Source organism: Amblyraja radiata, chromosome 24 (assembly GCF_010909765.2).
Source record: "Amblyraja radiata isolate CabotCenter1 chromosome 24, sAmbRad1.1.pri, whole genome shotgun sequence".
Taxonomy (NCBI): Eukaryota; Metazoa; Chordata; class Chondrichthyes; order Rajiformes; family Rajidae; genus Amblyraja; species Amblyraja radiata.
Window position 1 is genome coordinate 34,808,735 of NC_045979.1, and position 15,976 is coordinate 34,824,710.

The 15,976-nt window shown below is 42.3% G+C and overlaps 1 protein-coding gene across 5 annotated transcripts in view; it reads right to left on the bottom strand.

The window, feature by feature from the left end:
- ampd2 (adenosine monophosphate deaminase 2) overlaps positions 1 to 15,976 on the bottom strand; it is a 118,583-nt gene that overhangs the window by 19,870 nt on the left and 82,737 nt on the right. For all 5 annotated transcript variants that reach the window (XM_033042899.1, XM_033042894.1, XM_033042900.1 and 2 more), the window contains exon 10: positions 15,668 to 15,862. In XM_033042899.1, the coding sequence (XP_032898790.1) occupies positions 15,668 to 15,862 (195 nt within the window). The remainder of the gene's footprint in view (positions 1 to 15,667; positions 15,863 to 15,976) is intronic.

Sequence of the window (15,976 nt, forward strand, 5' to 3'; positions counted from 1 at the left end):
ACCTTTGTTTTTGCGTAAAAAGCGATGAAATAAAACCGTTATTCAAATTTATACAAAAAAAAAATCAAAGTTAACTGGAAAATACCAATTTTATTCAAATTTATACAAAAAAAAAATCAAAGTTAACTGGAAAATACCAATTTTATATTACAGTCATCATATCCAATTCTACTGTTAAGTAAATTATTAATGCCAACTGCTTGAATTGTAAAAATGATCTGTAATCAGTTTTCTGGATTTTAACTATCAACAGAAAGACTTACTAAGTTGAAAAAAAGTACTATCTTACTTCTGCTTTCTTAATGCAACATATTATAGTGTCAGCTCAGAAATAATAATTGAAACATGTTTACAGCTGCATCTTTATTGTTGCATTGTCATAGTCCAACACAAGAGTTTACTCATTAGTCCTCTAGAATCCACTGGCATTGACCTCCTTTAATTCCATAGTTTCTGGTGCCTCTATCACCCAATAAATTTTACAATTTCAGCTAAATCCAGGTTCAACATTACTTTCACTTCACATGGGAAATTCCATCTCTAAAAGTAAAGTCCGAAATGTTTCCAAACGTGACCCGTAAAATTACAGCATTCAGAGTCAATAGCAGCAATTCCACCCATTCTATTGTGTTACAAACTCCATGGAAATGGAGTTTCGTTTGAGCCTCTCTGAGGTTCAAATGACATGGAATAAATATTGTATTTATTGTATTGTACTAAAGCAAAATATAGCCCTTACATTTTAGAAACATAGAAACATAGAAATTGGGTGCAGGAGTAGGCCATTCGGCCCTTCGAGCCTGCACCGCCATTCAATATGATCATGGCTGATCATCTAACTCAGTATCCCGTACCTGCCTTCTCTCCATACCCTCTGATCCCCTTAGCCACAAGGGCCACATCTAACTCCCTCTTAAATATAGCCAATGAACTGGCCTCGACTACCCTCTGTGGCAGGGAGTTCCAGAGATTCACCACTCTCTGTGTGAAAAAAGTTCTTCTCATCTCGGTTTTAAAGGATTTCCCCCTTATCCTTAAGCTGTGACCCTCTGTCCTGGACTTCCCCAACATCGGGAGCAATCTTCCTGCATCTAGCCTGTCCAACCCCTCAACATCTTTAGTATTCAATGCTAAACATTTTTTCCCCTAAGAAAAATCCTCCATTTTACAAAAAGATAAGAGTGGCTTCACTAGTACAAGCAACAATTACAGCTACTAACATGGGGTGGGAGATTGCAACCTTCACGTGGTCCGCCCTGTTTCGACAAGCAATCAACCTGGTGTGCACAATCAAATAAGATCAAATAGAACAAGTTGTCCTACAACTTTAGGCTGTGCACGCCATACGCAAGAAGAAGCTGCTAACATGAAACTCGTCTCTATTATCTTTGAAAATAAATGCAGGCTAGCTGAGCATTTTGACAATCAGCAAAGGTGACCCCGAGCTCATATCACGTCATTTTAATTCTCCATGTGATTTCAACTTGGACTTCACTCTTTGGCCTTTTGTGCAGTTTCAACACATTCTGATAAAAGATTGAGAAACTGCTTCATTATCCATCTGGATATGTTGTAGTCCTTGGGGCATATGATATCATCATATTTCCCATCTTTCTTTGCAACATTGAGACCATTTGGGCTTTCCGTGCAATCTTATTAATGTTATCTTCCCTGTAATCTATTCTCACACTCGCTCATTAACACCACCATCCCAATCACCCACCTGCAGTACAGTAATTACTGGAATCCAATTAACCCTAGAAATATCAAGTCTTTCAGTATATAGCAGGAAATCGGAACTTCTGACAAATCCCACAGAATCAAAGGGATTAGGTGCAAACTCCACAAACAGTAGGGATGATCAGAATCAGACTCAAGTCATTAGATCAGTTCTTTTCTCCCCATGATTACTACCTGATCCAGTAAGGTACTCCTGGAAGGTACACAAAATTGCTGGAGGAACTCAGCGGGTGCAGCAGCATCTATGGAGCGAAGGAAATAGGCGACGTTTCGGGCCGAAACCCTTCTTCAGACAGGTACTCCTGGATACTCGTTGGTCTCAGGTTTCCAAACAACTACTATGTTCTGCATCTACAGCTCATAGTTCCAACATTGCTTTCTTTCTCACCCTCCCTCTCTCACTAACTGCTCCCATTTATCTATTAAATACATGCCACCAAAAGCATTCTGTCACCTTACTGTGGCCGCCGCATCATTTTGGAATGTGGAACCTGAGCACCTGGAGGAACTTGCAAACACCACAGACAGCACCAGCGGTAAGGATTGAACCTCAGTCACTGCAGTTGTGAGTCAGTAGCAATACTAGCTGTGCCACTGTGCTGCTTACCATGTATTTATAATACGATTGTCAAGAATTGTATGAGAAAAATAATTGCACTGTACATCGGTACATGTGACAATAAATTACCATGAACCATTAATAGAATTGTAACTTAATCCAAGTATAGGGTAAGCATAAAATATAAGAACCAGGAAGAAAATAAAATGTAAGGGAAGGTCTAAGAGTGGCAGGAGAGACTAAATGACAAAGGAGGTCATGGCATCAGAGCAAGATAGAGAAACTGAAGATTGGTACAGATGAAGTGTAGAGAAGTCTTACAATATAGAGTCGGAAGGAACTGCAGATGCTGGTTTAAACCAAAGATAGACACAAAATGCTGGAGTAACTCGGCGGGACAGGCAGTATCTCTGGAGAGAAGGAATGGGTGACGTTTCGGATCGGAAATCCTTCTCCCGCTGTTACTCCAGCAATTTATGTCTATCTTACAATATTGAAAATAATCCAGGTCATCTTGATCTACTTGATTTGAGACCTCAGCTTTTAAGCAGCTCCTTATATTTATTGATTTCACAGGACTAATCAACCTAGAGATTTCAATGACATGGCTGTTCTCCCAGACAGACTGGGCTGCAGTGACTGTGCCTCAAATGGAGGATCTGGAGATTCCAGTCCCCAGCACATAATCCTCCAACATTTCCGCCACCTCCAATGGGATCCCGCCACTCGCCACATCTTCCCAACTCCACCCCTTTCCGCTTTCCACAGAGACCGTTACCTCCGCAATTCCCTAGTCAACATCCCACCTAAATCACCCTCTCCCAAAGTACTTTCCCCTACAACTGCAGGAGATGCAACAACTGTCCCTATTACTACCCCCTCGACTGTGTCCAAGGACCCCGACAGTCTTTTCAGGTGATGCAGAGGTTTACCTGCACCTCCTCCAACCACATCTACTGTATCTGATGTTCCAGATGTGGACTCCTATATATCGGTGAGACCAAGTGCAGGCTTGGCGATCGTTTCGCTGAATATCTCTGTTCAGTCTGCCTAAACCCACCTGATCTCCTGTTTGCTGGACAATTTAACTCCCCCTCCCATTCCCACACTGACCTGGACCTCCACCATTGTCAAGAGTGAGGCCCAGCGCAAATTGGAGGAACAGCACCTCATATTTCATTTGGGAAGCTTACATCCCAGCGGTATGAACATTAACTTCCAACTTGCTTTCCCTCTCTCTCTCCATCCCTCCCCTTTCCCAGTTTTCCGACCAGTCTTACTGTTTCCGACTACATTTTATCTCTGTTTCCTTTGTTGTTACCTTCTCCCAGCTAACAATGATCTATTCTACATTTTCCTTGATTTCCATTCCCTTTGTCCTATTTTCATACCTTACCCTTTCTTATCTACGTCTTTCCCTCTCCACTGACTCTCAGTCTGAAGAAGGGTCTCGACCCGAAACATCTATTCCTTCTCTCCAAATATGCTGCCTGTCCCGCTGAGTTACTCAAGCATTTTGTGTCTATCCCCAGAACATCTCAATGTGTTGCTTTCTAAGGCATTTTTAACCATCTCCAAAGATCACAACTGTTAAAAACATAGTTTAAGAGACTTCAAATAATTAAAATATTCAAAAAATAATCAAGTTGTGATCAAACATGACAATAAACTCACTTGAACTTGAAGTTTACTTCAAAATATTTTTAATTACTAAATTAATAAAAGATAAAAACATAAAAACAATTAAACTACAGACCTGAACTCACCACATTAATCACCAACCCTTACCATGACTTGCTGATCACATTGCCCCATATCGCAAATTAAATCCCAAATTCACGATCAGCAGACTATTATTAACTCTTCCTACTGGAAGAGCAGATCTCTCTGCGTACTGAAATAACCATATGCTCTGCTGTTAAGCTGTTTTCAAGAATATAAAATTTACAATCAATGTACTTTCACAACCAAGTCCCACAACAAAAGGTCCCTACCCAGGAATTTAATGGCACTGCACTGCCTTTTTCGGTGCTGGCTATATGAAAGTCAACGTTTCCCAACGTGGAATGTGATTAGCTGGGATTTAAGTTCCAATTGTCTAATTCTGGAAACTGGTCTCCAAGGGTCACGGTTTACACCAAGGTTTATCGGCTACTTTACTTATTGGCCAGTGTTGCTTAGGTAGCATGGATCCAAAGGGTGTCAGTCATGGGGCACTCGGTATCCCACAAGGCTTTCAGAGAGCTGCCTTCTCTGGAGCTGTGGAATTGACAGGATGCCTCATTTCAGTAAGTCCCAGCCTGGGATTGGGATTCTAGTCCAGCTAAATCTGTATCTAAGTGGTGGACTTACCAACTCTCCTACAGGCCTACCTATCATCAGTTCTAAAATCCAATCCTCCATTCTCTCCACCATTTTAAACACACAAACCTTGTTCAACTCTCTTGCATCCGCTCCATCCATCAATCAGTTCTACTACAAATCATTTCATCCAAACTCCCCACGGAAACGTCACCTATTCCTTTTCTTCAGAGATGCTCCTTGACCCGCCGAGTTACTCCAGCACCTTGAGTCTATCCCCACGATACAACCTGCCTCTCTCAACTAAACCCTTTCTTGCCTCCACAGCCAGAAGGCATTGACCACATGAAACAAATCTACCCACCCACCAACTCCCACGTTCAATCAGACTCCCAGGTTACTGAACCCTTCCAGGGCTCATTGATCACGATCCTCCAACTAGCACCCAATACCCCATGTTAACAATCCGTTACCACGGACATCACTTCCGAACTAAAGCAATCCAAGCCAACACCGGTTTTCTCTGCCTTATAACAATGCCTGGACCCAGCATATATTTTATCTTCTCCTGCTCTGCACTGACACAGCAAGCAAAAGAGAAGGTCATCCTTAGTCACGGCTAACACCACAAACCTTTACATCTTTGGATTGTGGGAGGAAACCAGAGCACCTGGGGAAACCCACGTGGTCATGGGGAGAACGTACAAACTCCATACAGATAACACCCGTAATCATGATCGAACCTGGGTCTCTGGAGCTGTAACGCTGCAACTCTACCGCTGAATCATTGTGCTGCCCCACCCTGAATATTTCACAGCAGCAAATAGTTAGATTAGGAATTAGTAATTAAATGGCTTGAAATCAGAGAGTTTATGTTTATATAAAAGCTTGAGCTCAATAGCTCAGAGGTTCTGGAAGTGAATGAGCTGATAAGAAACCAAATAGATTGTGAATAATGTTGACGGCGTCGGATGTGAGAACGTAAATCTCTTTCATTACATTTATTGCTACAAAAACTGACAGACGGTTAGGCAATAACCTATTGAGCCATGGTTATTGATTTACTCGAGTTGATATGATAGCCTGGATTTTACAGTCAGTAGCAAAGCAATCTTTCTCGCCTTCGACTTTGTACATAGGTTTTTGTATGATTTAGATGACAAACTTCAATTCTGGCCTGAATTTGTTGTATTCTTCAGGGAACTTAAATCATTAAAGATTTAGATAGTTCTGAATGAACGACAGTTTTGACAGAAAGAACATAAAAAATATTCAGAAGCAGACGATTCAGCCCTGCATGCCTGTTCCACCTTTCAAGAAGAACATTGCTCAGCTTTAATCTCAGCATTGCTAGATTGCAGGGTGCTAGTTAAAGAAAGATTGGATCAACAGTTTATTTTCCTTGAAGCATAATGACCTGATAGAGGTATATAACATTATGAGGAATTACAAGAGGCATGGATAGGGTACATATTAAGAATATTTTCCCGTGATGGTATGTCGAAAACAAAAGGGCATAGGTTTAAGGTGAAAGGATTTTTTTTCCTCATTCATCATTGTTGAAAACATTAGTGATGCAATGATGCTGGTTTCCGATGGGAACGGTGACGGACGCACCACACATCCCTGTCCTCCAGTTCCTGCGGACGTCCGCCGCTGGAAGTATAGGATTTTGGTGTGTGTGCTTTTTATCATCATTGCTTGCAATGCTATGTACCACAGTGATCGCAACTTCTACTGAAGTGTGGATGGGTGTTTGCTCGCCTGAAGCTCATCTGCCCTTTGACAGGTCTTGTTTTTGGTCCTGCTGGGGGTCCACAGTCCCCTCCTCACCTGGCAAACCAGGTGGGGGAGATGGTTTAGTTGCCAACTATCCGACCATGGAGCAGGTAGCACGGGATTACATGGTACCCGTGGCCGGGGGGGGGGGGGGGGGGGGGGGGGGGGGAACTCCCCCCAACCTGAAGGAAAATAAAAGATAAAGAAAGACAAAAAGCGCTGGAGCAACTCTACAGGTCAGGCAGCATCTCTGGAGAACATGTTTAGGTGACATTTCAGGTCAGGTTGGATCAAGATTAGAGCTGAAAGCTACAATCAAAAATAGCAAATAACGTTCAACTTTAATTAATGAAAGTTTTATAGAACGAATTACTGAATAAACATGAGATAACTGATAGCAATCCCAAAATCATTCAATGGGAAACTTATTTAAAGTTTGAAATAAAATTGGAATTTCCCGCCAAAACGTACTCTCCTGATCACTATTTAGGAGTTTAAGTACAGGGTGCATGCCTCTGAAATTAATTCCACTGACCTCAATGGACCATATTACAAACTATATATTTAGGTGTTACTCTGTGCATTGAAGGTTTGAAGAAGATCTAGACATCAATACTATGAATGTTAATTTATCCTTGGATGTTACAGGATTTTTTTTACTGAACCCATTTATTTAGTTTTCTCTTAATGCCCTGTAATTGTAACAATGATGTACAAGGATTTTTGAACCAAAAGGAGTCCCCTTATAGCAAGTCAATTGTTCCTCTTGTACAGATTAATTGAGGATGGTCTATTTTAACTCCCATCCTCACCACCCCAACTTCAATTTTAACCCTCAGTAAAGCCAATCAAATCAGAAAAATTAAATATGTTGATTAAAAAAAGTGCCAGGAACACATCTAGGGCATGAGTACTTACTATTCATAATACTGAGGCTTGAGTCTCCTTCTCCTTTCACAGGGAATCCATATCCTGCCAGAATTTAAAGAAAAGCATGCCATTTATAAACTAGAAGGGGAATTAACTTTATGCTATTCATACATAAAGATTAGAATTAAAGCCTTAGTGGGTAAAAGGACACAGTGCCAAGAGACACAGACAAGAAATTTAAAGGTCCACAGAAGAAAGCTAATTTCAACTGGGACTGTAGCTTGATTTGCTTCCATAGCTTAAGAGATCTGAAAATCGGAAAAAGCTCCGAGTTTATACTGCTGATCAGCACAGCCTTTTAGCAAAGCATACACGGAATTATACAGCACAGAAACTGGCCCTTCAGCCCAACTCGTCCATGCCGGCCCCTTCTAAGTTAATTCCACTTGCCTGTGTTTGGTCCATATCCCTCGAAACCTTTCCTATCCATGTACCTGTCCAAGTGTCTTGTAAACACTGTTATAATACCTGCATCTGCCAGAGGAGTTCGTTCCATATACCCACCACCCTCAGTGAAAATGTTGCCCCCAAGGCTCTTATCAGTCCCCTATCCCCTCCCATCTGAAACTTATGTTACCTGGTTCTTGCCACTCCTACCCTGCGAAAAATACTCTGTGCATTCACCAAAACAATTCCTCTCGTGATTTGAAACTCCACTTTAAGATCACCGCTTAGTCACGTACACACCAAAGAGTGGAACATAGGTGCAGGAGTAGGCCATTCGGCCCTTCAAGCCAGCACCGCCAATCAATATGACCATGGCTGATCATCCAAAATCAGTACCCCGTTCCTGCCTTCTCCCCATATCCCTTGATTCCATTAGCCCTAAGAGCTAAAAGGGTTGGGCGGCGCGACTCACATCGCAGCGGCCTCTGCAGTCCATCTGTCTTTTTATTATTTTTTGTCTTGTTTCAATGTAGTTTTTATTTTTTTTGACGGGGTATGTGTGTGTGTGGGGGGCGGGGGGGGGGGGGTGTTGGGAAACTTTTAAAATCTTTCCCCTGCACGGAGAACCCGACCTTTTCCTTGTCGGATCTCCGTTGTCGTTGGGGCTGAGCAACGTGGAGCGGCCTCCAGCAGGAACGACCTAGGGCTCCAGTCGCGGAGCCTGCGGACCTACTCACCATCGTAGAGCTGGCCGAGTTCGGAGCGGGAGTGGCGCGCTGCTGCGACCCGACCCCGGAGATTCGGAGGCTTACCGCAGGTCTGGTGGACAGTAATACCGGGAGCCCGCGGGTCCCTGCTGGGAGACCGCTTTTCGGGGCATCCGCAACGGCGACTTCTCCCGCCCGAGTTGCGGGGTTGAAGATGACCTGGAGCGGGGCCTTACATCACCGCCCCGCGCGGCTTGGAATGGCTGCGGGACTTTGCTAGCGCCCGCCGGGGGCTCCAACATCAAGACCCGGAGCGTGGCCTTGCACCACCCGGCGCGGCGTTAATGGCCGCGGGACAATTACCATCGCCCGCCGGGGGTTTTGACTCTGACATCGGGAGGGGAATGGGGAGTGCAGGAGAGGGATAAGTTTTTGCCTTCCATCACAGCGAGGAGGAGATGCGCTGTGATGGATGTCTGTGTAAATTGTGTTGTGTCTTGGTTCTTTCTTGTGTGCATGACTGTAGAAACAACATTTCATTTGAACCTCAATGAGGTTCAAATGACAAATAAAATTGTATTGTATTGTATTGTAAATCTAACTCTCTCTTGAAAACATCCAGTGAATTGGCCTCCACTACCTCGTGGCAGAGAATTCCACAGACTCACAACTCTCTGGGTGAAAAAGTTATTCCTCATCTCAGTCCTAAATTTCCTACCCCTTATTCTTAAACTGTGACCCCTGGTTCTGGACTCCCCCAACATCGGGAACATTTTTCATGCATCTACCTTGTTCAAGAATTTTATATGTTTCCATAAGATTCCCTCTTATCCTTCTAAATTTCAGCGAATACAAGCCCAGTCGACCCATTCTTTCATCATACGTCAGTCCTGCCATCCCAGGAATTAACCTGGTGAACCTACGCTGCACTCCCTCAATAGCAATAACGTCCTTCCTCAAATTAGGAGACCAAAATTGCACACAATACTCTCACCAGGCCCTGCCCAACTACAGTAGGACCTCCTTGCCCCCAAACTAAAATCCTCTCACAATGAAGGCCAACATGCCATTGACTTTCTTCACTGTCTGCTTACCTGCATGCTTACTTTCAATGACTGATGTACAAGCACACCCAGGTCTCATTGCACCTCCCCTTCTCCTAATCTGACACCATTCAGATAATGATCTGCCTTATGTTCTTGCCACCAAATTTAACTTTTATTTAACCAGGAGAAGTCTCATTGAGATTAAAAATCTATTTTACAAGAGAGTCCTGGCCAAGACAGGCAGCAGCACAGTTCCACAGTTACAGACAATAATTTAAAAACAACAGAGAACATATAAATAGAGTCTGTCAGATTACAGTAAACTCACATTTATCCACATTATACAGCATCTACCATGCTTCTGCCCACTCACCCAAACTATCCAAGTCACCCTGCAGCCTCATAGCATCCTCCTCACAGCTCACACTGCCCACCCAGCTTCGTGTTATCCGCAAACTTAGAGATGTTACGTTTAATTCCCTCGTCTAAATCGTTAATATATATTGTAAACAACTGGGGTCCCAGCACCAAGCCTTGCGACACCCCACTAGTCACTGGCTGCCATTCTGAAAAGGTCCCGTTAATTCCTACTCTTTGCTTCCTGTCTGTCAACCAGTTCTCTATCCATGTCAATACCATGTGCTCTAATTTTGCACACTAATCTCTTGTGTGGGACCTTGTCAAAGACTTTTTGAAAGTCCAGATATTGCACACGCACTTACATAAAATTCCAAAAGATTTGACAAGCATGAAATCCCCTTCATAAATCCATGCTGACTTTTACCGATCCCAACACTGCTTTCCAAATGTGCTGCTATAATCGATTCCAGCATCTTCCCCACTACCAATGTAAGGATTACTGGTCTATAATTCCGTTTTCTCTCTCCCTCCTTTCTTAAAAAGTGTAGTTACATTGGCATCCCTCCAGTCCACAGGAACTGATCCAGAGTCGAGAGAACATTGGAAAATGATCACTCACTCACTACCTCAAAAAGGCTGCCAACATCATCAAGGACCCACAACATCCTGGCCACACACTCATCTCTCCGCTGCCATCAGGTAGAATGTACAGGAGCCGGAAATCTGCAACATCCAGGTTCAGGAACAGCTACTTCCCCACAGCCATCAGACTATTAAACACAACTTCAAACAAACTCTGAACTATGACTGCCTATTGCAGTACTCTGGGATGCATACCTTCTGGCCCTGGGGATTAATCTGCCTTCAGTCCCAACAGTTTACCCAACACCATTTTCTGACTAATGTGGATTCCCTTCAGTTCCTCCCTCCCACTAGATTCTCTGTCCCCTAGTATTTCCAGGAGATTGGTTCTGTCTTCACTGAGGAAGACACAAACAAAGTACTCATTTAACTGTTCTGCCATTTCCTTGTTTCCCCATTATAAATTCACATGTCTCTGACTGTAAGGGACCTGCGTTCGTCTTCACTAATCTTTTCCTTTTTACATTACATACCTATATAAACTTTTACAGTTATTTTTATATATTCCCTGCAAGCTTTCTTCCATACTCTATTTTCTCCCTCCAAATTAACCCCTTTGTTGAGTTCTAAATTTCTCCCAATCCTCTGGTTTGTCACTTCTCTGGCCAATTTATATGTCTCTTCCATGGTTTTAACACTATCCTTGTGCCATTTTATTTTTTCGCCAGACAGGGATGAACAATTTCTGGAGTTTATCCATGCGGTCTTTAAATCTTCGCCATTGCATCACCACTGTCAACCCTCTAAGTATAATTTGCCAGTCTATCCTTGCCAATTCCCGTCTCATACCGTCAAAGTACCCTTTATTCAAGTTCAGGAACCTAGTCTCTGAATTAACCGTGTCACACTCCATCCAAATGCAGAATTTCACCATATTATGGTCACTGTTGCCCAAGGGGCCTTGCACTACAAGATCGCTAACTAATCCTTTCTCATTACACAACACCCAGTCTAGGATGGCCTGCCCTCTAGTCGGTTCCTCTACATATTGGTTTAAAAACCCATCCCGTATACATTCCAGGAAATCCTCCTTCTCAGCAGTTACCAATTTGGTTGGCCCAATCTATATGTAGATTAAAGTCACCCATGATAACTACTGTACCTTTGCTATACGCATCCCTAATTCGCTACTGCTGTTTGGTGGTCTGTACAAGCCTTTTCTGCCCTTGGCTATTTCGCAGTTCTACCCAGACTGATTCTACAGCATCCAAGCTAATGTCTCCTTGCTATTGCATTAATCTCCTCTTTAACCAGCAATGCCACTCCACCTCTTCTTCCTTTCGGCCTATCCTTCCTGAATATCAAATACCCCTGCATGTTTAGCTCCCAGCCTTCGTCACCCTGGAGCCGTGTCTCTGTAATTCCAACTATATCATATGCCTTAACTACTAACTGCGCATTCAATTCATCCACCTGATTTCGAATGCTTCTCGCATTAAGGCACACAGCTTTCAGGTTAGTTTTTCTTATCTCCCTTCTACCTTTTGCTTCTGTTCTCCTTTTATGGCCCCCTGTCTCCTTTGATTGGGTCCCATTCCCCTGCCATTAGTTTAAACATGACCTTTCCTACACTCTCTTTACCGTTAGCTGCACGGTTACGCGTCCACGTTGTTGACTCCACCCCCCGCGTTTTAGTTTAAACTCACCCGTGAGGCACTAGCAAACCTGCCTGCCAAACCTGCCAGGTCCTAGCTTACCCACTCTCTCCTTGTAGCTCAGGCCCTGGACTCCTGGCAACATCTTTGAAAATCTTCTCTACAGCTTAAAATCTTTCCAGCTTAATGCCTTCCTTCCTATAGCAGGGCGACCAAACTGAACACAATAGTCCAAACGCAATCACACCAACGTTTTGTACAACTGTAGCAGAATATCTCAACTTTGATACTAATATCCTGAGTAATGGCCAAAGTACCATTACCTTATTTACCACCTTATATACTAGTGATCCCATTTTCAGGGAACTGTGCACCTGTACTCCTAGATCCCTCTGTCGTACAACACTCCCCAGTGCCTTCCCATTCGCTGTGAAGGTCCAACTCTGGCTTGACTTTTCAAATGCCTCACACTTGTTTGCATTGAACTCCATCAGCCATTCTTCAGCCCATTTGCCCAATTGATCAAGATCCTGCTGTAATTTTTGATTACACTGTCTTTGTTACCACATACTTATTCATCTCCAAACTTATTAATCATGCCATGCAAATTCTGATCTAAATTGTTAAATTGTATGAAGCAAAGACAGCTTCAAACTGGTACATACTTCCCGAGCTCAAAAACCATTCCTTAACAACTGGAGAAGTATTGGCTGAATAATAGTTCAAGAATGTCTCCCCCACAGAGGCATTGGATAAAGTTCAGAGCAGAGAAAGGAGGAAGATCCATACTTGTTGATAGAGTCATCAAAAAGATGGCATTGAATTTAAAGAGGCATAGACGTGGTCAAGTCCTGAGAAAGACACCCAAAATAAGGAGCTGTATTGGGTGCCAAATTATACTATTACCCAGTGGTTTTTTTTTGTGACAGAACTAATGTTCTGTTGTACATGCACCTCTAAAATGTTAAAAACTAGATTGATGTACAGAAGCCAACAGTGCCATGTGAACTGTTATATGTGTAGCAACACGTTTTTATCTATAACGGAAACATTGCTTATACTTCATGCTGCCTCAGCAAGGCCAGCAGCATAATCATGGACGAGTCTCACCCCAGTCACTCCCATTTCTCCCCTCTCCCATCAGGCATGAGGTACAGAAGAGTGAAAACACATTGCTCCAGATTCAGAGACAGGTTCTTTCCAGCTGTTATCAGGCAACTGAACCATCCTACCAACAACTAGAGAGAGGTGCTGAGCTACTATGCACCTCATTGAAGACCCCTCAGATTATCTTTAATTGGACTTCAGTTCGCATTTAACGTTATTCCTTTTATCATACACTGTGGACAGCTCAATTGTAAACATGTAAAAAGCTTTTCACTGTTCCTCGGTACATGTGGCAATAAACTAAACCAAAACTCCTAGCTTCCAGTGACTATTTCCAGAGAAAGTATCCTATCCAGATGCATCACCGTTTGGCAACTGCTCCGAACCAGATTGCAGAAAAATGCAGAGTTGTGAACGCAGCCCAGTCCATCACACAAACCAGTCTCCCCACATCAACTTATCTACAACCACCTGCCTGTAGTTATCACATCTTGAAGTTGACAGAAAAAACATGACATAAGTTTTAATCTAAAAAGTTGTTTTGTCTGCAACATTTTTTTTTGTTTGGAGTATAGTCCAAAGAAAATGACCTTGTTCTTTCCATTATTGATACAATTTTGAAAAGAATACATCAACTAATTTGCTTTGTATGAGGTAATACAAAGGTATATTAAACTTCAAAAACATGTTTTGCTCAATTGGAATGTGACAAAATGATCAGATCAATGAATGTTCAGGTAAAATAAGTTTAGCCCGAGTGTAAATAGGTAATAAACAAAAAGAGTAGCCGAAAAAAAAAAAAAATAGGATTGTCAGTTCAACGGATACTTTTGTTTAACAAAGACAAGTTTGCTGAAAATGGCGATATAGCTGTACAGAGTGGTGAAGGAGGTTGTGATTAAGCTAGAGAGGAAAGGTTCATATGAATGTAAGCAGGACTGAAGGATTGAGTTATAAGATTTGTTGAGCTCAGACTGTTTTCCCTGGAAGAAAGGATGCCGAGGGGTGACATAGGGTTTTGTACAATGGTGAGGGGCAAAAATAGCATAGCCTCTCCTCCCCCCCCCCCCCCCAAGAGTAGAGGAGTCTAAAGGTAGAAGCATAACTTCATGTAAAGAGTGAACGATTTAAAAGGGATATGAAAGGTAGGTTTTGGATGGTGGTTATATGGACTGAACTTCCAGAGGACGTGATAGAGGCAGATACAATTACAACATTCATTGGATTCAGTTGGATAGGTACATGGAATGGAAAGGTGCAAAGAAGAATGGGCCAAATGTAGGTCAATCTGATTAGCATAGTTAATCATCTTTGATCTTGGTTGGCATGAATTCAAGATGTCTTTGGGATGAAAGGCCATTTTCCGTGACTCTCCGTGAGTAATTGCCATATTGAAGTTACTCCTTTGTTCCACATTAGGAAAAATGCAAATGTTTCTTTCACAAAGCTGTTATTCTTCGATCCTTTTCCTTTAGGATTCGATTCCATTCTATTGTTAAAAATACTTATTATAAATTTCTCTGACAACAATTATTATAATTCATCCTTCATTATAATGGGGAGAAAAACCCGAGGAGAAAGATGTGCTACACTCAACACCCTGTTGAGAAAGAAACCATATTGGTTCTACCAGTCGTAACACAGAGATACAGCATGGAAACACCATAGGTCCACTGTGATCACGCTGACTGTAAGTGGATCACACTATTTCTATGTTACTCCACCTTCACATCCACAGGGACAATTTACAGATACCAATTAACTACAAACCCACATGTATTTGGGATGCAAAAGAAAACCAGAGCAGTCAGAGGAATCCCAGGAAGTCACACAGAGAATGTACAAACTCCACACAGACAGCACCCGAGGTCAGGATCGAACTGGGTCTCTGGCGCTGTAAGGCAGCAGCTCTACAATTACACCATCCTTTAAAATCTTCTCATTGTCCTATCCTTTCCTTCCCACTTTCTCTGTACCTTCAAAACTGCTTATTTCTATTGTTTACTGGTTCTGGTCCTAAGTAATTGACCAAAACATTTGGTCTGTTTCACTCTCCAGAAGTGACGCCAGATTGGATGACCACCCTCATTTTTCATTTCAATTGCCGTGAAAGTGACTGATATGACAGTACTAGCTGAGAAATGGTGTTAGTGCCCTCCATAATGTTTGGGACAAAGACCCGTCATTTATTTATTTGCCTCTGTACTCCATAATTTGAGATTTGTAATAGAAAAAAACACATGTGGTTAAACACAGCTGTAATTTCTACATGTTGAAACCAAAATGTATAAAAATGGCCTTTAATAAAATCTGACTATGTGCGCTTTAACCACATGTGATTATTTTCATTTACAAATCTCAAATTGTGGAGTACAGAGGCAAATAATTAAATGCTGGGTCTTTGTCCCAAACATTATGGAGGGCACTGTATATAAAACACATTTGAGAAATGCTGTGGCCAATTGTAATTAATACAGCTTTTGGTGCCAGCTGCAAGCTACACTCTATGCATACCGCATGCATATCTAGCGTGTCCACACTGAGATCATACGCTGTGAGGTTCATGCCCTCAAAGACATCCTTCAGAGTCTGCCCTTTTCCATTTTCCATGTGAATAATCTCATCAGGGTTCTTCTTCATTGAACGCTTGATAAAACGGAGTAAGTGTTTCTGGTTCATGCAAGATGATGCATGAATGTGTGTATCAACCTGTCGGTTAAGGTAAAAGATTAAAAATAAATTAGAGAAATTCTCAATAAATCATACAATTGACAGAACATTTTAAACAGTCAACAGAAGTCTGGTCTCTACATTAACTTTAAC